Source organism: Sceloporus occidentalis, unplaced genomic scaffold (assembly GCF_023333645.1).
Source record: "Sceloporus occidentalis isolate IW3139 unplaced genomic scaffold, rSceOcc1.0.p SCAF_3, whole genome shotgun sequence".
NCBI lineage: Eukaryota > Metazoa > Chordata > Lepidosauria > Squamata > Phrynosomatidae > Sceloporus > Sceloporus occidentalis.
Window position 1 is genome coordinate 44674204 of NW_028316983.1, and position 25059 is coordinate 44699262.

General features: G+C 40.6%; 1 protein-coding gene across 6 annotated transcripts in view; it reads right to left on the reverse strand.

The window, feature by feature from the left end:
* LOC149315853 (receptor-type tyrosine-protein phosphatase V-like) overlaps window positions 1-25059 on the reverse strand; it is a 77910-nt gene that overhangs the window by 48780 nt on the left and 4071 nt on the right. For all 6 annotated transcript variants that reach the window (XM_089514273.1, XM_089514271.1, XM_089514270.1 and 3 more), the window contains exons 3-8: window positions 19147-19413; window positions 15779-16045; window positions 14070-14339; window positions 9338-9610; window positions 6242-6523; window positions 5044-5316 (exon numbers count right to left, since the gene is read on the reverse strand). In XM_089514273.1, the coding sequence (XP_089370399.1) occupies window positions 5044-5316; window positions 6242-6523; window positions 9338-9610; window positions 14070-14339; window positions 15779-16045; window positions 19147-19413 (1632 nt within the window). The remainder of the gene's footprint in view (window positions 1-5043; window positions 5317-6241; window positions 6524-9337; window positions 9611-14069; window positions 14340-15778; window positions 16046-19146; window positions 19414-25059) is intronic.

The window sequence follows — 25059 nt, forward strand, 5'->3', positions numbered from 1 at the left end:
CACCAAAATTTAAAAACAATTTGGAAGAGTACTATTTCATTTAATTGTTGCAGTGCGGATGACCTTTGCAAGACCCTGGAAAGAAGAACTGATTCCAGACGAAGAAGAATGGTGGAGAAAGATTTATGACTTGGCAGAAATGGACCAATTAACAAGGCTATTAACAGATGGAAATTTGATTAATTTTGAAAAAGACTGGAAATATGTAATAAAAAGAGGTCAGTTAATGGTAGAAGGATTTACAGAATTATAAAGAATTTAAAATAACAGAAAAAAGAAGAGAATAAAAAATAATGTTAAACTAAGATAAAGTACTTAGATAAGGGTGTAAGGATTTGTAGTTTGAATTTAGAATGTAAAGTTAAAGGATTATATCTAGCATTGATAATAATGGGATTAGTAAAATAGGCCCAGGACAAACAGTCCCGAAGTGGCGTGTTGCCGGCGATACTAGGATTAGGGACCGCGCACCAACCGCACAGTCCCTAACCCTGGGACGGCAGCAGCATCATGGTGGCGTCCCATCTTGACATAAGGGATGCACAGCGTATACACATTGCTGCGCGTTGCTGATGTCACCAGCACACCAATGGTGCACTCATGACATGCGCCATGCGCTGTGATCAAAACCCAGTTTTTCTGGGTTCTTTTTACTCTGGAGGGACGCCGTATGGTTTGGCTGCTGCAGACAGGCTACGTCCAGTTCGGCCTTTTTCAGAGGTATGTACCAGGCCATAGGAAGTATTTTTGCTTAGAATGTAAGAAGTGAAGAAAGAATGTCTATTCAATAGAAATTGATGTACATGCTAGGTAAGTCGAGATAATTTAGCTTATTGGGAAGGGGATAAAGACTAGAAGAAGGCAATTAAGCAAGTGAAGAAAGGTTAGTGTAAATGACAGTAAGGAAGAATAGGGTTAAGATGGAAAAGGAAGATTAGAAGAGAATGGGGGAAGAGAAAGGAAGGGAAATGAAAGGTGAAAGAGTGTGAGAGAATGAAGGAAAGAAAGGTGAATGAGAGGAAATTTTTTTCATCAAAATGGGAATGAAAGGTAAATATGGAAGGATACAAGCTAGAATTAGTGTGAACTAAAGAGAAGATTGAATGGAAAGAAAGGGAAAGGAAGCAATCTGAACTCAAGCATTATTAAGACATAAACAAATTTTATAGTAATAAATAGACTGTGATATTCGGTCATAGACAGATTTTAGATATATGTAGAATGTGTTGTGTTGTAGGAATAGAATAGATATTAGAATGCTATGTGTATGAAAGTGCTAAGGTTTTTTGTCCCTATGTAGAATAAAAAAATTGTAATAAAAAGACATTGAAGGTGCAGACTGAGTGAAGCTCACAGCAGTTGCTTTCACAAAAACATTTGACGTTAGTTTACAATAGTATTGACAACTTTGGTGTCTTGGGTTGAATTCTGTCTTTTAACATTGTAATGATTTGGGCCTCTGCCTATAGACAAATGGGTTCAGGAATCTTTGTTAGTATCACAGCCAGAAGTTAACAGCTGTCTTGTGATAAAGTAATGGTTAATTTGTATTAGTGACCTTGACTGATATTTTTTGCATTAGCAGTTTGAGGCTGGGAAAAGATATGAAAGCTGAGTACGGACCAGGGGATTGCATTGTCTTTTGTTATAAATCTGTTTGTACAAGGTCTCATAGCAATGGAAAGAAACATTTTGGTTTTCTTTTCTTGCTTTTGTATTACATAATTTTGGGGTGTCCATCTTCCTTGTCCTGGGGATGTACCCAAACTCAGGGCCCCCATGTAGCCTTGTATGGGGAATTGGATTGCCATCTATGGATAGTCTGGATAGAATTAGTTGTTTCAGTCCCAGAGGCTGTGAGAAGATTGGTGAGAAGACTGTTGGAGGTGGGTAGGTGTGGAAGCAAATATGGCACATGTCTAAGGGATGTTTTTAGTGCCTAGCTTTTGAAGAAAATAACAGTGTTAGTTAACCCTCTTCTAGCTGGAATGTGTATTTTTTCCTTTGTTTCTTTCTGGAGCTTTAAGTCTTTTTGTTTTTGATAAATTCTACAGAAATTAATTTTTGCCCTATGTTTCAAACACAAGGAGTACTCATTAACTGATGCATGAGCTTATTACACTGTGTCTGATTAAGAATCTGTTACTATGGCCAGGTGGGAACTCATCTCTTGGCTTGATTTATGACACCCCAAGCAAAAGCCGTAACATCATAAAAAGGCTGTGTTAGAGGGAGCTGAAGAGAAATTGCACTTTTAGTTTGTATTGCCCTGCTGGGGTTTCAACTGTGACTCAAAATCCTGCTCTCTGCATGTTGGAGTCTGAAAACATCCTGGTGTGTCTTTGAGAAATCATACTGAGTTTGCCTTTCTGTAGCTGAAAGAAAAGAGAATAGAGTCAGCACTCGGGTAATGACCCCGTCCAGCCTGCCTGAATGATGACAGCAAGAAAGTTGGTGAGAGAAAGCCAGAGACAGAGAGTGGGAGACAAACCTTCACTCTCCTTATTCATTTTGTTCTTGGCAGCAGCTGTTGGAATGTGGGTCAACATAAGCCACCACTAAATGAGACTCTGTACATATTTTGTGATCTGAAATGTCTAGAATGTAATAAGAGTCTAATTAGGACATAGACATCTGTTTCATAAAGTTTGATTGAACAAAGCTAGATCAGCACACTCCGAGTTTCGAAGAGAGGTGGCTACCAACTAGGAATGTTCTTTTTTACTATTTTTGTTCTTGAAGAAGCAACAAGTAATTTTAGCAATTTCTTCCTACCACCAGAAAAAAAAATCTTTGAAAACCACATAGTTTTTGAAGCAGGACTTATTCTGCATAACAGTTGCATATGATTGTTCTGCACAGAAAACAGCATTCTCTGTGAAGATAATAGTATGTTACAGAAAATATTATTTTCTATGTAGAAAAAGCTGTTTCCTACTCAAAAAAATGTTGTAACTGAAAATTATTTCTGTGCAAAATTCACACATGGCTGATTTAGGAAGGAAACAGCATTTTCTGGTGCAGAAAAATGTTTTTTCTATACAGAAAATGCTTTAATTTGGGGTCTTTTTTCTGCACACAAAAAAGTATGATTGATTTTTACAGAAAACAGCATTTTCTGCACAAAAGATAGCAATTTCCACATGGAAAATAATATTTCTGCATGAGGAGGTCATGCTTGCAAACTTTATCTTTGTTTGCTTCTGCAAATAAAATTGTGCAAACCCTTTGAAGTCCATCTTCCATCAACCTCATCCAGAGGATATACCCAGTCTAGAGACCCATATAGCTAGCTAAAGATAAAAGGTAAAGATATTTCCCTTTGACAAGGTTGTCAAGTCATGTCCCAGTGTAAGGACTGTAGCCAGTTACAGGGAATTAAATTATTGGTCAAGGACAGTCTGGGTAGTTGTTGTTGTTTAGGTGCCCAATTCTGCCATTGGCTGTGAGGAGATGCTGGGTCCCCTTAGGGTAAAGGCTGGAAAACTCTTCTGCTATATACCATCTGCTGCATCGTTTATCATCAATAAAGCTTATCTTACAGTAGTAAGTGTTTGTGCCAGTATTTGGTACCAAAATAAGTCTTGGGGAGACCTAGAACTATACCCAGTTCCAATAGAGAAAAAAAAAACTCTCAAGAATGGGTATCACATCACTAGAAACAAATACTGCTTGTTTGCTAAAATCTTAAATTTTACACAGACGGACCAACACTGTTAGATGTATTTAACATTTACAGAATCTTGGTCCAATATTATCTACTTTAAAATATCTTCACATGGTCATGTAAAGATTATGAATGTAATTTAGGAAAACAAAACAGCAAATATATTTTAACTACTGTTCTAAGACATACAAGAAGTGTAAGAACAGTATTTTTAATTTTTGATGTATTGTTATGTGCTTTTTAACCATGTTTTACTGTTTAATTTTATACTTGGGAGGGAGGGTTGGGCCGGGGTCTTGTGGGGCTTGTTGTTTTTATTATTGTGTATTGTATGAACTTGGTTGTTACCTGCCTCAATCCTCAAAGCGGAAGAGGTAGGATATAAATATTATTATTGTTGTTGTTGTTGTTGTTGTTATTATGTCATTAGCAGAGATATATATTCTGCCCTCTTCTCCCACTGAAGGAATTAGTGGAAGATTCTGTCAGTCAGATAGCATATGGATGAAGCAAAGAAACTGATTCTGAATAAATTCAACTATCATTTAATTTTAATGTCATCCATTTATTTAATTTGTATACCACTAGAAGAGCAAGCAGACCTTCAAGGCAGCCCCCAATAACAAATGGATATTTAAAATCAACCCAACCAATAATTGCAGTTATCCAGTATAAAGCTACAACAGCACAATGAAGAACATAAATATCATTTAACTTTACTTAAGTACATTGTCTATAGAGAGTATCACACTGCCCTTTTCCAACCTTCTCTCCTGACCTCAGCTCAGGATGAAAATGTTTAAGGACGTATTGTACTGCACACCCCCATGCCCAGATTGGAGGCAACCCGTACTCAATCCGGACTTCTCTGGAACTTTTTGAAAGAAGTGAACTTTCCTGTTCTTTGCAAAGTATGGGAGAAGTCCTGATGGGGTACAGGATGCCATGATTGGGTATGGGATGCCTCCAACCTGGACATGGAAGTGTGCAGTATGATCCATCCTTAAAAGTTTTCATCCCTCACCAAAGTCGGGAGGGAAGGACAGAAAAGGGCAGTGCAATAATTTCCTCAGTCTATCCTATTGATTGCATAGAAAATTCAATAGCAAATCAATGCAAATGGTGAATTCTATGCACTTAAGGTCACAGTAAATATCACTAACATATAACAAGAGAAATGCTAGATACTCCTTTCAGCTGAGTGGGGATAAAAGGTGATCTTAATGTAGCAGATGGATGAAAGAAAATGGCACCATTTGGCATCCCCATGAAACTCAAAGTGGCTTGTATATCACTGTACCCTTCCTTGGGTGTGACAAATTAGAGATGTTTCACTACTGAGGTCTTATCTTTCAGATACAGTTTTGAGTACTTACATGTCCATGCAGAGACCACCTGGGAAGACGATCGGTATGGTCCTGCCAATGCTGAAACCTCCAGAAAGTATTGGGTGCCAGGAAGAAGGCCCTCAAATGTGAAGTTCTGCTTGCCTGGCCCTATGGTAACATTCCTTTGCAGCGGTGGACCTTCCTGGCTGTAGAAACGCAGGAAGAACTGGTCCCTGTCACCTGGAGGTATTTCCCAAGAGGCAACAAGACTAGAGGACCATCTGCTGCTGACCAGTGTCACACTTGAAGGAACCAATGGGTCTGAAAGGAAACAGATTTCTCACTGAGTGGTTGGCGACATCTAGAGAGAAACAGTAAGGAAAGAGCGATGATGTATGCCACTGCAGGTGTTTTCAAGAACAGCAAGTATTTCAGGGGGGTGGGTGGGAATGAGAGAGATCTTGGTATGTTAGGAAATATAAATAATATAAATTATTTTGCATTAGCATTTAACATTTGTATAAGATCTAAAAAACTGGAGTGCTATCAAGGAATCAAGACTGCAGGCCTCTTCTGGCCCTAAAAAAAAGCCAGCAGAGTATGGCAAAATTGCCCACACACAGGCTAAGGGTAATTTGGGCAGAAAAGCTAGTGGGGATGGCCCTCCAAGTTCACCTGGGAGAGTCAATGCAGCTTCTTAAACCTTGGCAAAGGTTGCCAGAGTGAAAACTGACAAGAGCTCCAGTTCCTTTAATATTTGTGTAGAATTTCAGCAGGTGTTGCTGGTCCTGCAGCTAGGTAACAAGCAGCAGGTGCTGAAATTCCCTCTTCTGCACAGTCATTAAAGGTAGAGGGGCCATCTCTAGTTTTCATTCTAGAAACCCTATCCCAGTGATGGCGAACCTATGGCACACATGCCAGAGGTGGCACTCAGAGCCCTCTCTGTGGGCACACATGCTGTTGCCCTAGCACAGAGTTTGCCAGAGTTTCTTACTAGAAAGCCAGAGGGAAGTGGCACTTTGCAATAAATGTGGGGTCTGGGTTGCAGTTTGGGCACTCGGTCTGTAAAAGGTTCTCCATCACTGCCCTATCCTCTGCTGGGAGTCACTGGAGTCTAGGGAGCCTTGGGGTGCATGCACATGATCTTAAGGCCACACTGTCCTGACCTTGATATACAGGGACTCGCCAAAAGCAACTCAGGGATAGCACTTACTAGGGAATCTTCTCCTGAGAATGGCATACTCACATGTCCAGTCACTAACTGTTTGAACAGGGGATTGGTGGGGTCCTGCCACTCCCACCATCTTCAGAGTGTACTGACGTCCAGGGATCAACCCTTCAAAGGTGATGTTTGTTCTCTGTTTATCTACTTCCACTGTGACATTTTTGACTCCCAAATGAGATTTGGTCTCCATGAAAGTTCCTATAAAGTGACCTTTTCCTCCTGAGGGGCTTTGCCAAGAAGCCTGCAGTGATCTTGTGCTGTTACTTTTGTTGCTGAGGCTCAAGTGCTTCAGAGGCAAAGGATCTGAAAGGAGGAGATTGAGGGCAGCTTTAGAAATTTTTTTTGCTCTACCGGCAAAATATTATGTAGCTCTAAAATGGACCTTTTTGGGTCTAAAGGGAGTCACTTCATCAGTGCAAACAGAGTAGGATTTGGGGCTGCAGAGCTCAAGGACTCTTTTCATCAGAATGACCAGGAGGGTCCCTACATGGAGCAGGGCAGGGTTGACATATTTTGATGTTAATTAATCCACATTACCATTTAAAATGAATGGTAGGCCATTAAGTGCAGAGTCTAAGGTGCAGGACAGACTGCCCCAAAAGGGCGGCCTGCCGGTGGCCTAATTCTCTCCGGAGGGAAGCTGCAGCCACCAAACCAGGTTCTTTTTGCGCCGCAGGGCAGACATCACAAGTATGCCAATGGCACACTCATGACATAAGTGATGCGCAACACCATGCGGATGCCACATGGCACTTATGTCACAATGGTGGTGTCTGCATATATATGATGCCGGCATTGTTACACCGCCATGCCATGCTACAGTTAGGGACCATGCGATTGACGCATGTTCCCTAACCCTAAAATCGGCGCCAGCACAGCACATTTGGGCACTTTGTACCGCACCTAAGTTTACTGAACTGCAGTACTGCTTCTCACCAAGCTTTGTGGCTCATTTGGATCTCGTCAAGACCTACCTGTGTTTCTTACATACATAAACCCACTATTTACACTGCAGTGAAACAATTTAAAATTTTCCTATCTCATCTGGCTGGTCTTTGGAAGATGGTGTTCTGCTGTTCTTCACCAGCCCAAATCTCACAACATATTTTAAACAAGTAATAGGCATCCTTTAGATCAAGGCGATACAGTTATGGGAGCTGCAGTCCAGTTGTTTTAGTACAACTTCTACAAGCCTTCACCACTGGCTATGCTGGCTATGATTGATGGGAGGCAAAGATAAAAAACAATTGAACAACCACAGTTCTCCACCAGTTTAAGATGCTTGGAGATTATGCTCCCATCTACATTTACATCCCCTGGTTGTTCTTTAGCCTTCCATGCCGCAAGATAGTATTTGAACTTTTTTTTCTTTGTCCATTACTCTTGTTGAGTTACATGTTTTAGTAGGTTTTACGAAGTTTTTCATCAAGTTTTACTAAGAAAAGAAAGTACTCTTTGCCTAGAATTTCATATCAGTAAAATCTGAATTATGCATTTCAAATAGGGTTGTTCTCCATCCAGTCTTTAGCACAATGGTTCTCAAACAGGTACTTTACCTCTTGCTTCCTACTTGTATCCAGATCAGTGGGACACACTGATTTTCTGATGGCCACATGCTTTAAAAAGCCCCTGGTCCTTGCATGTAACTAATGGAGCCACTCTAAGACATGTCAGTATGTGTGGTTAAGGACAAAATGGTGTCTCCCAATCCATATACAAAAGCCAGACAGACTAGCAGTAGCATTTTAGTTTAACACTGTTGATGATGGTGCTTTCCACTGCACCCGAGTATTAGCATGAGAAATGCAGAGCAGACTGTATGACGCTTATAGCTCTGTCTACACAATGCCTCTCAGCTTCTGCTGCCTGCAGCCATTATCTCTCTTTCCCTGGTGATAAGATTGGTCCTAGCTGCCACTACAGTTGCACTTGGAAAAACCCTAGACTAATCCATATGGTAGCACCAACTGTTTTTATTCTTTGCACTCTCTACCATTAGACTATGTGCAGCTAGGATAGTAGGGTTCCTATACATAAAAAGGAAAATCTCACCAAATGCATCTTTTTAATCTTATGGCTGCAAATATGTAGCTGGTGGGATTTTCCTTTCTTTATCCTTTCAAGGTCTGAACTTGCACCAGTACGCATGACATAATGTTCTTCACCTTACACTCACATGCCCAGTTGCTAAGGAAGAGGGGGTTGGTAATGTAGAACCCTGGCACTGCAGATCTCCCAAGCACAACGAGTACCCATTCTTAATCCTTTACAACACAAACTGGAATAGACCTTTGGCAATTGTTCTGCACCATTATTTGAGGGCTCTCTGTTGTACAATGATGCCATATAGCCAGTCCTAGCCATTCCTTGCCGGTAGGCAAGAAACAGATGGGCACTACTCTGAGCTGATTAAGTTCCCACTTGATGATTGGAAAGACAAGAGAGACATAAATATACGAGCAGTCTTCCATATAGTTCAAGATCTCTGGGGATGCAGAATGGGGATGGGTTATAATTTTTTCTCAAAAAAAATTAGGTGGTAGAAGGACTTAAATGTCAGAATGCTTTCCTACTGAGGACTTAAGAATGTAAGAGTTTTGCTGGATTAGGCCAAAGGTCTGTCCAGTCCTACATTCTGTTCAAGTAGTGGTCAACCAATTGCCTCTAGGAAGTTGACAAAGAGGACTCAGGTACACCCTCAGTTCCATGTTTCCAAGCAACTGATATACAGAAGCATACTATTTCCCTCTGATACTGGATGTGATGTATAGCCATCCTGAGTAGCTGCCATTTATGTTCCTAGCTTCCATGATCATGGTGGGGGAGGGGGTCAAGTCTTTATCCTAATCTGCTAATAGTCTACTGGAGGCCAGGGGATTTGCTTTGAACTGAAATCTAATAACTGAAACACCAAACTGTTCTCTGGAAGTCATTCTTCATAGCCTTCATATGAAAGCTGGTTGTATGATGAAGCTTTGTAACTTCATCTCCTAATAAACATATATCCTTCCTTCCTTCCTTCCTTCCTTCCTTCCTTCCTTCCTTCCTTCCTATCATTCAAATACTTTCCCCCTCCTTCACCTTCCACCAAAACCTGAGCTTTGAGACCTTGCTTACATGTCCAGGCAGAGATGCTCTTTGCAGATGCTTTATAGGGTCCAGCAACAGCTATCACCCAAAGATTGTACTGGCTCCCAGGAATCAAGCTATGAAAGGTAATTTGTGTGGTGTTCCCTCCTATTGACATGTTTCTGATGGGTGTGTTGTTTTTTTCCTCTTGCAATATCACCAGATAGAATTCTCTATCTCCAGCTGGAGAATTCCATGCTGCTTTTAAAGTGTTACTTTTGCCATAGCTGTTCAGACTTAGGTTGGCTGGCTTGAGAGGGTCTGTGGAAAGAAAAAAAGGAAAGATCAGTGCCAACAATTAGTGCACTGCCCAGAAACAGTATAAACTGTAATCCTGTGAACAGATTTTTGTCTCCCTTATTTCATGTATATAATCAATGACTTGTGATGGCTACCCCAAAACAAAATTGCTTAGATTTCTTCAGGATTCTCCATCTCTTGGATCATCTGGAGGTCTAGAAGAGTCCCCTCAGAGCCATGGAAGATGTTGGTGGCCTCCACCAACAGCCATAGTCCTTCACTATGGTCTATGTTGGCTACGCCTGATGAGAGCTGCACTCAAACAACTAAAGGGCTATATGTTGTCCACATTAACAGAAGACTTGCATCTCTTCAAGATACATACCTGAGCATAAAATAAAGATAAATACTGGGGAAGAATCTGCTCTGCATTGGTTTGCTGGCGCAAAAAGGAAAATGTCCAGAGCATTAATTATCAGTTCATACAAAAATATGAAATTTCTCTTCTTATGCAGTAGATGCTATGGCTAATACTCAAAAAATGCCTGAATAGATTGATCTGAAACATGGCAGTGTAGGAACATAGGTTTAAAGATTGTCCATGCTAATGTTGAGACTAAAAGATAATAAATAGCTTATTGTGGTAGGAGTTCAAAGTTTAATGACTCACTTCTAGGAGTCTGACGGGTGTTTATTTTTCCATAGACAATTTTTTCCCCTGTAGACGTTGCTGAAATTAAATTTTGTTTACTAATTTCTGAATTTATACTGAATAATTTAGAAAATAGCATTTTATTTTATATGGAAAGAGGTACAGGCTCTTCTACCCTAAAGCACCTGATCCTGTCTGAACTTGGAAGCTAAGGAGGGTCAGCCCTGGTAAGTACTGATAAGTACTTGGATAGGAGACCACCAATCAGTACCAGGTGCTGTGGGCTATATTTCAGTGGAAGGAACTGGCAAAATCATGTCTTAAGTATTCTTTGTCTAAGAAAACCCTATGGAATTCATGGGGTCACCATTATTTGACAGGTGACTTGAAGGCACATAAACATACAAACATACCTAGAATATACTTTGTCCTTGTAGTAGTATAGTATTATGTAGTCATTTTAGCCTATGGTGGATGCATGTGTAGTCATCCAGATATGTTTGGACTGCAATGCTCTTATTCCCTTACCACTGACTAGGACTACAGCATAGCCATATCTGGAGGGTAACGCATCTACCATCCCTGTGATAAGGTATGATGCTACATATATTCAGTATATACCTGTGTTAACTAGCAACCAATTATAGGCTAGACAGAGAATCTTGGAATGTGCTGTAAATACAACTGCTTATATTATCTTGGAAACCGCTGGGAAATACTCCTGTTAAAGCTAGTGAAATCTGATTAAGTGTGAATCAAACCAGCCACAGGTAATGACAAATGTCCTTAAAATATAGGGCAATATTCCTGAAAGAACTTATTTACTGGACCCTGCAGCACAATAATTGTTGACCAGTTCCGCATCCTTTAGCTTCATTTTGTTATATTCTGGTTTTTACATTGCATTATGCCAATGTTATATACTGCTACCTTGAAAAGATTTAAAAATTAAATAAAAATGAATTAAAAATATATAGGGCAACAATTACACTTGAGCTGTTAAAACTCATGTCTCTGCTGTACTGGGCCTGTTTGTAACATAGGCCTTAGCTCCTTAATAGGAGTTATCACACTTTCACTCCCTCCTTCATTTTGTTTTGTCAAAACTACTAGGCCCAAGTACCGTTTTTTAGCTTTTACCACACTTGAATCTAATATATGATGAAAATACAGAACCACTAATAATAAAAATAATAATAAATGTTTTATTTGTATACCGCCCTTCCGTGAGATCAGGGCGGTTTACAGCATTTAAAAATACATAAAGATTCCAATAAAACAATATTAAAAATTACATTGAAACACTTATCACAAAAACAAAAACAAAGATAAAACAACAACAAATGCCCCCGGGTTAGCCAACCATTGCCTGTGCGGCCTTTGCGGCGGGGGGGCCTATAAGTTGAATTCTTTCTAAGGGACAGAGGGACCAACACACTTAACTGGTGCTTTAACAGGCAGAGTTTCAATAGATACAACTGAACACTCTATGGAGGATGGATACAGGACTACTAGATTTTTTTTGAGCTTATCCACACAGTACATAAGGAAGTTCCTTGTGAAGGGCAGAGGACCCTATACACTCACTAGGAACATATCAGACAGAAACCAAACAGATGTAATTTTACCAACATACATATTTAGCTTATATTTCAACTACTCAGGAGGGATCTGGCAGGTCTGGCTTTTTTTTAGTAGCATAGGTGTTTTGTTTGAAAGCAAAAAAGTCTAGGGGAAAAAAACTTTTAAAACACAGTAGTTTTATTAAGATAAAATGAAGCAGTGGAATGCAAGAATAATTAAAACTGAGAGCCCTGTATCTACCTGTGGGACATCAGGGACGTAGCCAAGGGAGGGGGGGTTCTTGAGGTCCGGACCCACCCTTCCATTAGAAAAATGAATGGTGTGTGCTGCTGTGCCACTGCGCCCACGCCCCATTATAATGGTGGCACTTATTCTGGACTCCCCCCCCCCTTCCTAAAATCCTGGCTACGTCCCTGGGGACATCCAAGTTTCTGTACCGCACAAGGTCCAAATTGGACAATTACTTGCTTACTATTACTGGATGTCTCCACATATTTCGTTATATATTTTTCAAACTGTAACACCAGCTAATCCTGACCTCCTATGAATACTCCTAGTTGAAATGCGTTTGGTCTTGGTTGGTTTATTTCTCAGTTGTAATGGGCTTACTGTGTTATCCCTTTTATTTATCTTCTGGGAGGTGTTAAGAACTTTATTTGTATATGCACTAGTATTCTGTATGTTTGACACCCCCATATATCTGATATATTATTTGGGATTTACAGTTCTCAAGCCTAGTACATACTGGTAACACTAGCCCCTTTTTTTACATTTGGGCTTTGCACATAAACCCATATAAGTGAGTCTGTCTGCAGGATGGTATACATTTTATCTTTTTAAATTCTTCTTGCATTCCACCACTTCATTTTGTCCTAATAAAACTACTGTATTTTTAAAGTTTTTTTCCCCTGGACTTTTTTGCTTTCAAACCTGTTGTTTTTGGGTTTAGGGTATCACCTTTTTGTTTTCTTCAGCCTTTTGCATAGGTGTTTTGTAGCAGCATCTCTCAAATAGTGAACCAGTGGAGATTAGTCCATTTTCAAGGAGGCCTTCAAGCCACCCAAATTTAATATGAAATTTAAAAAGCTATCTTCCATATAACAATTACATTTACAGATAGTCTCTGCTTTCCGCTTGGCAACCATACTGCCCATCTATTTTGAGTTCAGCACCTTGGATAGTACCTTTAAAGTTCAGCCTGAAACTCTAAATTATTAACTTCTCCACTAACATGGAAGTGACCAACCTAGAGTTGCAGGAGTGAAAACTGGAGGTGGCTCCTGTACCTGTAATGGCTGTGTAGAAGAAGGAATTTTAGCAGATGTTGCATATTAGTGGCATGACAAGTAACACGTGCTGAAATCCCATTTTCTTCACAACTATTAAAGGTACAGGAACTGTCTCCACTTTCCAGTCTGACAACCATACTGACCACCACTGATAAGAATATTTGAAAGATAGTGCAGTGTGGGTGAGTAAAACTATATAAATATTTAAGAGCCTCTGGATCATTACAGTCTGTCTGAACTGGGGAGGTTGAATCACTGTAATCTCTTAACCAATATCTGTATTTAGTCCTCATGAATTTGGATGGAGCATCGTAGTCTCACAGAGTCACATTTTGTTGCAGATTCCACACTGAACTATGATGTAGGCCTTCTACAACATTGTCACCTGCAGTTCTGAACAGTGTCCCCAGCCTGCAGCCACTTGACACATGCAGATTTTTTCCCTATAAAGTAATGCATTCTCCTAATGCATGAGGGTTTACTTGAAGAAATTTGAATTATGGAACTATTTGCTACAAGGATATCACTTGACAAATAATTTAACTCCTTCCAAAGAAGAATTAGATATCACTTTAAAATTACAGCAGTAATTGCCAGCTGATAATGTCAAATTCTGATCTATTGTCAATTTTTGACTGCCTTCATTTTTGCTCTGCTATTTTGCACCTTGTAGGCCTTTGTCATTTCCAGCTCTCTCAAGGATATCTTGAGAATAGAAAATCTGAGAAACCCTGGTTTAGAGTATAGGGCTAACAATACTTGTGTTATGGACTAAATACCTGTAATAGGCCAACATTTTTTCTCCTGTTGATTTATCTCAATTTTAAAATTATTTAAAAAGAATCTACTTGCTTTTATGATGCTGATGTAGTTTGTAATTCAAAAGCATTTCATTTCAATCTAGGGTATGTCTGACTATCAAGGGCCATGAGCAGTATTATGCCACCATACTCACATGTATAAGCAGTAACCTTGGGCCCCTCAATCCGGTAAGGTCCAGCTGTGGCACTGACCTCCAATCGATAGGGAGTACCTGGCTTCAGGTGTTGAAAGGTATAGTTTGACAGGCCCCTCTTGAGTGAAACTGTGGTAGTCTCAGTTGTGGTGTGAAGGTTCTGGAGAGTGAAATGAAGCCATTCTGCTCCCTCTGCATTGGCCCATGAGGCAGTCAAATTGGAGCTAGAGCCATTGTTCTGGAATGTCAGTGCTTTGGGCACAACAGGAGCTGTTGGGACAAAGGAAGTCTAAGAGGAGTCATTCCTCAACACAAGAGTGCACTTACCCAGAGCAGAGGGGTAACTTTTCCAAAACATCCATTTTCTGCAGAAACAACTTTACAATGCAACCCTGGTGAAGGGGATCTTAGGAAAGAACTTTCAAAATGCTTTGCAAGCTAGCCAACCTGTAAAGTTGTTAAGGCTCAAATTTGATGGCATTCCATACATACATATATATGCAAGGGTTGTGGGTGGTGGCACATCCTAAAGTAACCTAAAGGGAGAATGAGCAACTTTGTCCACCCACATAGTGGCATACATAGCACATTTGACACCCAGAGTGGATGTCAGGAGAAGCACATGGGCTCCTTTGCTCCTGAACAGATAATATAGCAGGGTTCCCATGGGAAAATGGAAAGGGAGAGCATGAGAGAAAAGAAATGGAGGAATCAGGGATCTGTCACTAACACCTCTGTTTCCCACTTGGCAGCAATAGCACTACTGTGCTAGTCCTGACCTATGGGACACTGAAAAAGATCTCTGCCTGTTGAGAGCCACTTCCCCACTGAGAGCCTCCGCAAAGAGGAAGGCAAAGGGAGGGTCTCATAATAGGGAGGCTGTTGAGTGTGTGGAGATAGCAAAAAAGAAAGAATGCAGGAGAGATGGATGAAGAGGAGGAGAAAGGAAGACTCTGGAAGTGGGTGTTCCCAGCCCCAGAAATAAGAAATGAGAGAGGGGCACTTCGAGGTTTCATCCTTCTCTCTCCCCTGGAAAAAGAAGGAGGAACATGTTTCTTGCTCCCTGTCTTGCTTCCTGGTGTTAACAATGGGAGTTCCCTGCACTGGGAAGCAAGGTCAGATGTAAATGGTTCAACAAAAGAAAAGTGCAGCAGCTGCCTCTGCCCAACAATTTTACAGACTCCTGAGAGGTGGGAAAGGAGGCAAGATCACCTTCTTATTGCCTTGACTTGGGGCAGACCACTCCCACTGCTCCAACCATGGTACCCTATTGCACCCAGTTGTTTTTGGCCTACAAATCCCAACTGCCTCCCACTGCCATTGTCAGTGTTAAGTAATAATGGCAGTCAGTGTCCAAAAAGATCTGGAGAGCCACAGATGCCCACTCTTGACCTAAAGGAAGAGAGAGTAATTGATTTTCCTACCTGATTGCCTAAGGCAAAGTTATATTCTGTACAGATAACCATGTGAGCAGATATTTGCAAGTCTGTCTCATAAGCTCCATAGAAATTATGAGTTAATGCTAATCCTGGCTGATTAGTCTCTGTGTATGTTATCCACTCAACCTCCACTTGCTACTGTTCAAACTTCTAAAAAGAAGATAATAGGGCTACATCCATCTAGATGATCAATCTCTGGAGTTAATTCCATCTCTGCAAACTTAATTTTATCCTCCAACTCTTTGGGTTAAACTGCCAGCGTCCAAATACCTGTCCAATGGCGAGCAATGGTGCTTGCTTTGTAATATCCAGCAAGTGTGGTGATTTGTAGGGCATATTCACTGCCAGCTAGAAGCTTCTCAAAGCGGTAAGTGGTGGCACTTTTGGGGATGGTCACATTCTTGACAGGTGTGTGGGATTTTATATGGTAGAGAACTAATTGATAACCATCCTTCCCACCAGGGGCTTCACTCCAGGATGCCAGTAACACTGAGGGGCTGTCATGGCTCAAGACCACATTCCGCACAGGTGAAGGAACTAAAACAAGACATAAGATTAAAAAACTGAGTAGCTATTGGGTAATGCCACATGCACATGTATATAGTACTAAGTATTTCAATCTCTTTACATATTCCGTCATATCCTAACCAGAGTTCTTTCCATAGATTACTGTGCAGTTGAGGAGATTGCACATTGTTCCTGCTTCAGCTGATGTGATCTATACATGTATAATATATAAATTAGTATAAAAATCATATTGCTTATTTTGATTTCTGTGAGACCAAACATGACATTTTACAAGTAAAAAGAACAACAAAAGTTCACTGTCCTCAGGCTTATAATCTAAGTAAGATGTGACACACAAGGAAAAAGGAATGGCAATGTTAATCCATTCTGTTCTATTTTTATCTAAACAATATTAGGCTGGAGGTGTGAAGAGAAGATGCATGCTAGAAAGTGCAAGCCTAAGCAAATGTACTCATAAGTAAGTCCCACTTGCTTTACTCCTAGGAAAGTGTTCTCCTGACTGCAGCTTTAAAGTCTCAAGGTCCCCAGCTAAGCCTCATATAATCCAACATGCATGCAAACATTTTTTTAAAACATGCCTGCAAACACCATAATTTCCCAGGTGGGAGCAATGTATAAATTAGGCAAAGAAATGCTGTGTGTTTCCTGTATTTTAAAATTCCTTTCACAAGCACAATGTGCAATATGGCTCAAAATGTTCTCTGTTACTTGATCACATGAATCAAATTCATACAGCTTCTCAACTGCATCTCGGTTAAAAACAGGTTTGATGAAAAGTATATATCGAGCAAGTTTCTTTAGGTAAGCATCTACACATTTTTGAGATTTGAAGAATTTTTCATAAACCCGAAGAGAATTTGCCTGTAAAATAGCCACATATATTAGCAACTGGGGCTGTGCACACCGGCATCTTTGGCCAGGTTGGGGGTGGAGTCAGTGTGCAGCATTTATATGATGCATGCCTTGGATCTGCCCCCAGGGCAGAGTGACACTGCGTGCCGCACCATATGGCGTGTGGCATCACAGTGCTTCTCTGGTGCTGCATCCCCCATGATGCAGCGCCGAAGGAGTGCTGTAAAGGTTAGATCAGGGCTGCGGTGTGCGGTTGCCACAGCCCTGATTTGGCTGTAAAAGGCCACCCCTTTGAGGCTGTCGGCACAGTCCCTAATAGTCATCAATGGGGCAAGGTGAGTAAGAAATAACAACAACAACAACAACATTCCAGCAGAAAGCCTGCTGTTTTTGCAGTCAGTGGTTCTTGCAGTTATAGTGTCCACAAAAATCTTATGAAAGAGTTGAAGACAGTACAAATTGCATGGATAGCCTGTCATAGAACAAGTCTTAACTGACATGGCTGCCAACACCTTGCAGAATCTCATTCTAATGATCAAACAAACGATTAAATCAGTCATGTAGATAAGATGCACTTCAGTGTATATTTCAATGTACAATAATGTAAATTACAAGCCAGAAAGTATTTTAAAAAGCATATTAAGCTATGATCCAACATGTTTAAACTGGAACTAAGTTTAATTAGAATAATGTGACTTTGCAGGTGGGAAATAATTAGGGCTAGGTATTTACAGATCTGACTAGGAGAACAATACTGTATCTATGCACAAACATCATGTTGTTTTGACTAGCAGATTTACATGTTTCTGGGATTAAATGGAGAAATTGAGAATGAATACTGAAATAACTGCATCCCCATGGACAGCAAAAACATCTGGAAGCTGTGAACCAAAGAATATCCTGTAGTATTGCATAAAAATGTGCCAGGAGCACATTTTATTGGCCCAAAGTGCATGTGCCAGCAGGAGAAAAAAAAAAAGAAATGGCCAGACAAATCTGCATTTCTGCTAAATACAAGAGGAAAAACCACACAAACACCACGTTATATTTAGCCTGGCTCAACTCAAGCAGCTCACCCTAGAAGAGGCAGTATAAAATCTCCTTCCATCCAAACTCAAAATCAGAATTAAGACAACTTTGTGTGTCACAGAAAAGTCAGGTCTCCCAATATAAAGTGTGTTTCCAGAATATTTGACTAAGACTAAGAACAAAACACATGCACCCAAGAACATGTTTGCTGTGTATTATCAGGCTGTAGAAAGAATATGAATGACAGAAGTTAGTAGATGAGAGCAGGGGAATTTGGGTGCTCCCTTGCTGTTTCTTTTTACTGGCTGCTGTTAGCTTTCACATGGTAATGGTAGCATTGGTTTTTGATGTCACCATTGCCACAGGAGTTGAAATGCCTGTGTGAGGTCTCTAGGGCCGTCCCTGAAAACAGTTTGGAAGCTTCAATTAGTACAGAATTCAGCTGTTGCAAACTGGCTTGGAGCCCAAATATCTGAAGGCATGATAAACTGCTCATGAATTAAAATAGCCAGGCAAGGCTTTTCTCCAAGTCCCATTTACAGGATAGAGGCTTTACCAAAGAAAGGCTCTTCTCTGTGGTGGCCCTATGGTGCCATCACTTGAGTTCTCAAAACATTTTAAATTGTTCAGGTATTTTAAATGTATTGCATTTTTAGCTGGCTGCATAATGTTATACCTTTCATCTTTACTGTGTTGCTGTTATTTGATTGTACTAATGTAGTGAATATTTAATTTTTCACATAAATTGCCATGTAATCTGTTTGCCTGTCTATCTATCTATGTATCTATATCTATATTCATTCACCACCCCAGAATCAAGTTTCTGGGAAGGTGCAGTTTATATACATTTGAAAATAAAAGAATAATAAATCTGTGTTGAGTCCTAAGTATGTTAATAGAAGTGGGACATTATCTACCACGCATAATCCAAATGCCAACAAAGGCTGCAATGCAGAAATAATGCAGCTTGACACTGCTTTACCTGCCATGGCTCCATGCTATGGAATCCTAGATTTGTAATTTGTTGTGGCACCAGAGTTCTCTGATAGAGAAGGCTAAATATCTCACAAAACCAGTAAACACAGAATTCCATAGCATTGAGTCATGGCAGTTAAAGTGGTGTCAGATTACATTAGTTCTGGACTGTAGATGTAGCCACACTAGGTGTTCAATGGCCACGTGGTGCAAGTTAGCTGTTATTTCTCTCCCACTTTGTCTCTCTCACTTACCTGTGTGCCCAATGACTCTACTACTGGAATTCTGTGAACAAATCATCAACGCAGTGACTTCAATGCTGTACTGTGTCCCAGGAAGCAAACCCTGGAAGATGAAACTAGTGGCATTGAGTCCCGCTGATCCATTTTGCAGCAGAATGTTTGTTTCAAAGTTGTACAGAGCAAGCGAGAAGCTCTGGACCTCTCCTGAGAGTTTTTCCCAAGTGAGGAAAAGGGAATTAGAGCGCCCCTGGTTGCTGACACTCACATTCAGGAGGTGGCCTGCAGAAAACAGATAATAAGCGTTCACCATCTGTATCCTTCTCTAGTGCCTGTGGCCTCAAAGATCTGTTCTATGCCTGACATAAATTAATGACATCTTCATAAATAAAATTAATAATAAATAAATAAAACTTTTATTTATATACCGCTTTTCCTTCAGATCAAAGCAGTTCACACACAATAAAACTATATGACCCATGTCATAGTACAATATGTCATCAGTTACAGATAATACAATCGAAAATTTTAAAAACAATATATAAAAGCAGTCGGGGGCATCAGATAAATAATCTTAATCTATTAGGGACTAGTTTCTCTACAGCGAGTCGGGAGGGTATACTTCATCATCTATCATCAGCCATGGTAGCTGGGGCTTCTGGGAATTGAAGGGCCAAACATGTGGAAGGCCAAAGGGTCTTGCTTATAATTTAGACCAACAGGATGGATGCTCTCTCTTTTCTTTTTTTTTACTTTTTTAAAAAAATTGTAATCTTTATGACTTTAAACATTCTTTAAAAACACAAACACACAAAAACATCTTCAAATAACAAAGATACAATCAACAATAATCATACAACACACATATTAAATAAAATGACTTCCTCCCCTATAGTTCCTGAGTATAACTGCATTTTTTTAAAAAAATACTCCTTTTAAATTATTATTTATCTCCTTTTTATCATCATCATCATCATCATCATCATCATAATCATCATCATCATCATCACTATCATTATTGTTATTTATTAAATGCTTTTAAGAAATTCCAGAAGGACATCAACAATATCCACCTCACTGTCAACCAGAGCCTGGTTCAATCTTTTCAGTTGGTTACTTTTTAGAACTTATAGAGCAATCATGCAGTGAATGTATATATACCATCTCACAACAGAAACACATTATAGGCATCCTGTATGCAATAATAATAGCAGAAATAACTATACTATAGTTGTATATTCAGCTTCTAGGGAGAGCACTGCATATGATTCACTGCATAGTCAAGCCTTTACAGACACTCTGGGGCTGTACAGACAGTTCCTAAGGGGGGGGGGGGTCTCCAGTGCCCCTTTTACAGCCAGACTGGGGCTGCGGCAACTGCATGCCGCGTCCCCAATCTGGCCTTTCCAGGGCATGATTTATTCCATACATTTACGTCACTTCTTTGACACTGTGCCATGTGGATGCAGCACCAGAGGGGAGCCGTGATGCCACGCAGCATGCAGTGTGGTGTGCAGCGTCAGACCACCCTGGGGGCAGAGCTGGGGCGTACATCATATGGAGACTATGCCCCGACTCCACCCCAACCCAGCCTTTAAGGCTGGTCTGTACAGGGAGATTGTCTTAGCTTCTCAGGCATTGAGATATCTCAGGTTATAAAGATTTTGACTCATATTATTTATAAAACTGAAATATCCAGCCAAGGAAATGCAAATAGATTTTACAAAGTCAAACTGTTTACCGGGAATAGCCTCTTGTGGTACAGTTCCAGAAGATAAAAGAAAAGGATGCTTGTTGTCACCTATAACTCCCATATGCAATTATTCTACTATTATCTATTATTGTGACTCCTCTGGAAGAGACAATAATCTGGGGCCCACCAGATGTTTTTTACAGTTTCCATGGTGTCTAAGGTTAAAGGGACTTGGAGCTCAGCAACTTATGGGGTTGGAGCTTAGCTAGAGAAATAAAGACTACAAATTGATGAACCAATCTAATGCCGCCTCAGTTGAACAGTAATAAGCTGCATCCATACTACAGAAATAATCATGTTTGACCCACTTTAATGGTCATAGCTCAATGCTATGGAATCCAGGGGACTGTAGCTTGTTAAGGCTGCTCTGATGCCTCAACAAACTACAATCCCCAGGATTCCATAGCATTGGGCCATGGCTGTTAAAGTGGGGTCAAACTGGATTATTTCTGCAGTGTGGATACAACTTCTTTCACAGGTCTTGGGTAATAACAGTCTCCAGATCTAAAAATAAGTCAAAAACAGCTACTTTTTAGCATGAATTAAAGCACAAAAGAAAGACAGATACCAGGTCCAGATTATACATGATATCCAGCTTCTGACTCTACCCCCATTCACGCCACCACATGGCATCAAAATTATATTATTTTATATTATCTGTCCAGTCACTGTCTGGACAGTGGAATTTCCCCTGTTTCTGTCCATGAATATCTGCTAGTTGAGCAATATGCTTCATGCATTTGAACAAATAAACTCTAATAAATGTGGGCTGGACAAGCTAACTGTTACATGGATTTGTAATTGGTTGAGCAGCCGAACTCAAAGGGTGCTCAACAATGGCTCCTTTTCATCCTGGAGAGAAGTGACCAGTGGGGTCCCACAGGGCTCTGTCCTGGGCCCAGTGCTATTCAACATCTTTATGAATGACTTGGATTACAGAATTGGGGGCATACTCATCAAATTTGCAGATGATACCAAATTAGGAGGAATAGCTAATACTCCAGAGGACAGGATCAAAATTCAAAATTACCTGAATAGACTAAAAAGCTGGGCCAAAGCTAACAAAATGAAATTCAACACGGAGAAATGTAAGATACTGAACTTAGGGAAGAAAAATGAAATGCACAGATATAGGATGGGTGACACCTGGCTGAACAAGACTACATGTGAAAGGGATCTAGGAGTCCAAGTAGACCACAAGTTGAACATGAGTCAACTGTGTGATGCGGCAGCTAAAAAGACGAATGCAATTTTAGGCTGCATCAATAAAAATATAGTGTCTAGATCAAGAGAAATAATAGTGCCACTCTATTCTGCTTTGGTCAGGAACCACCTGGAATCTTGTGTCCAGTTCTGGGCACCACAATTCAAAAAGGACATTGAGAAACTAGAGCTTTTCCAAAGGAGGGCGACTAAAATGGTGAAGGGTCTGTAAACCATGCCCTATGAGGAACGACTTAGGGATCTGGGGATGTTTAACCTGGAGAAAAGAAGGTTAAGAGGTGATATGATAGCCCTGTTTAAATATTTGAAAGGATGTCATATTGAGGAGGGAGCAAGCTTGTTTTCTGCAGGATCTGGAGCAATGGATCCAAGCTACAGGAAAAGAGTTTCCACCTCAACATTAGGAGGAAGTTCCTGACAGTGAGGACTATTCAATAGTGAAACACACTTCCTCAGATTGTAGTGGAGTCTCATTCCTTGGAGGTCTTTAAACAGAGGCTGGATGGCCATCTGTCAGGGATGCTTTGATTGAGAGTTCCTGCATGGCAGGGGGTTAGACTGGATGGCCCTTGTGGTCTCTTCCAACTCTACGATTCTATGATAATTGATGTCACAATATATCTGTTGGTCTTTATGGGTATTTAAAATTTGAGTCTTTTCCCCCTCTTTTTCTTTGCTGAGCAGGAGGCAAAATGTGAGAATACCCCGAAGGTTTCATAATTAGCAGTCTAAGGCAGACCTGTTTCTAACCTACGGTAAAAAAGTATTGTAATACTGAAACCTTAATATTTCCCAAGGATTTCTGTATATTTCACTCTGGAAGCAAAGGTCTTTTTAAACAGTGGCATCACTAGGGTTGGTGTCACCTCAATGTGTTAACTCAGGCAGTTAGTCACCCCACAACTCCAGTGAATGGGAGCTGCTGCTGGAGGGACAGATTTGGTCTAGGTTGCCTCCTCACATGCATGGAGTAAAGATCGGGGGCGGGGGGGCAGACCAGGGCCCTCAGGGATTCCCTTGGCCCTGCAGAAGGTGGGAGGGAGGAAGGGAGGGAAGGAGGGAGGGGCAAGGAAGAGGATGCCGCTGCCACCGTTGCAACAGCTCCACCTGGACCGATGCCCCAACCTTCCCAGCAGGCAGTGTCAGGTGCTGAGTCCTTCTCCACATCTCTGCATAGTCAGGAGGAATAACCCTGGGGAAAGAGATGGAGAAGAGGAACTGATGGAAGGAGAAGGCAGCTGGCAGGGAGGGGTACTCACAGTCCACCCTTTCCTTCCTGCCAGTGTCAATGCCTTCCTCCCTGTCTTGTCCCAGCTTCCCACCTTGCCCTCCCTTCCCTCCTGCTACCCTTCCTTGAGCTTCCTTCTGGTGCAGGGAGGGCAGTTCAGCAGTGTGTCAATCATCTGGAAAAGGTGGTGATGCTGCCTGGAGGTCCGCTCCAGGTATGGCATGGCTGCTGGCCAGGCCAAGAAAGGGAGGTGGCAGCTGTGTCAATATTGGCAGCCACTTACTCCTTTCCTTCTGACAGCAGGGGCCATTGAGGAGTCTTGAGATGGATGGTGAGCAACTACACCATTGGGTGTCATCCTCTTCTGATGGTGTCACCTGGTGTGGTCTGCATCTATTGCACTCGCTTGTGACAGCACTGTTTTTTTTTTAGTTTATTATTTATATATTAGAAGTATATCGAGCTTCCTGTTTGCCTGCAAAAGCTGTTTTCAGGCTGTGTTACTTTATCTTAGATGTTTACATACATCATTGCTAATATATTCTTGATGGCTTGTGTTAAAGCCATTTGACAATTCAGCATGGTGGCTTTTGTTAAACAAAGCTATTTGTAATTTCTGCATATGGCAATTAATATTTATGTAAACATGTATTCATGTTAATTAATAAAATTTTCAAGAGCATGTCAGAACTTTGCAGCTCCTGACCCAACAGACTATGGCAACTGGGAAGAAAGAAAGCATTCTTTCTGCATTGTTCTACCCAAGTTTCCCCCTTCATAATAAATGGGCATTTGTTTCCTATTTATTGCATTTCTACATCAAAGGTAGCAGTAGAGATATTGCATATGTTCCAAGTAATCATTGTGCAATATTTTGTATCCAGATGTTTATAGCAGCAACACTGCCTGAGAAAATGGTACTTAAAATGTGCAGTCTGCATGAACCGAGAGAGTTATCATTTCCAGATGGAACTGAGCCTTTGTCTCTAAACATTCACTAAAAAGTTTTAACAACCTTTTTGAGGGCTTTTCATACTTTCTGAATTTCTTTTATCTTGCAAAGGGGTCTGACGACTTGGGTTATCATTACAAATTGGACTGTTAATTATTATATATATATTTGTCCATTTAATGTATTTATTAATTTATCCATGTGTGGGCATCTTCCCAGGGTTTGTTGGGGAGGGAGACTGGCATGACCTTTCTCTAAAACCTGTATGAAATCTTATTGCAAATCACAACAGCAAACAAAGAGGAAGAAAAAAGAAACATATACTCAGTGGTAGGAGGAACTTCCTGACAGTAAGAGCTGCTCAACAGTAGAACACACTCCCTTAGAGCGTGGTGGAGTCTCCTTCTTTGCAGGTCTTTAAACAAAGACTGGATGGCCATCTGTGGGGGGTGCTTTGATTGTGGGTTCCTGCATGGCAGGGGGCTGGACTGGATGACCCTTGTGGCCTCTTCCAGCTCTATGATTCTATAATATAAGATTAAAATAAAAAGATTTTTATGTAATAGAAGGAGTAATGTTGTCTCTATAAAATTTTATATAATTTAAGTTGTTAATAACATATTGGAACATGTCAGAGAAGAATTAGAGGTTACGTTGTTCAAGACACCTGAGGATTAATCTGTAGGAACATTCTACATCCATATTCCTACAGGAGCATGGGGTGCAGGATCCACAAAATGGAGACAGGTTAATACAATTCAGTGTAGCTGG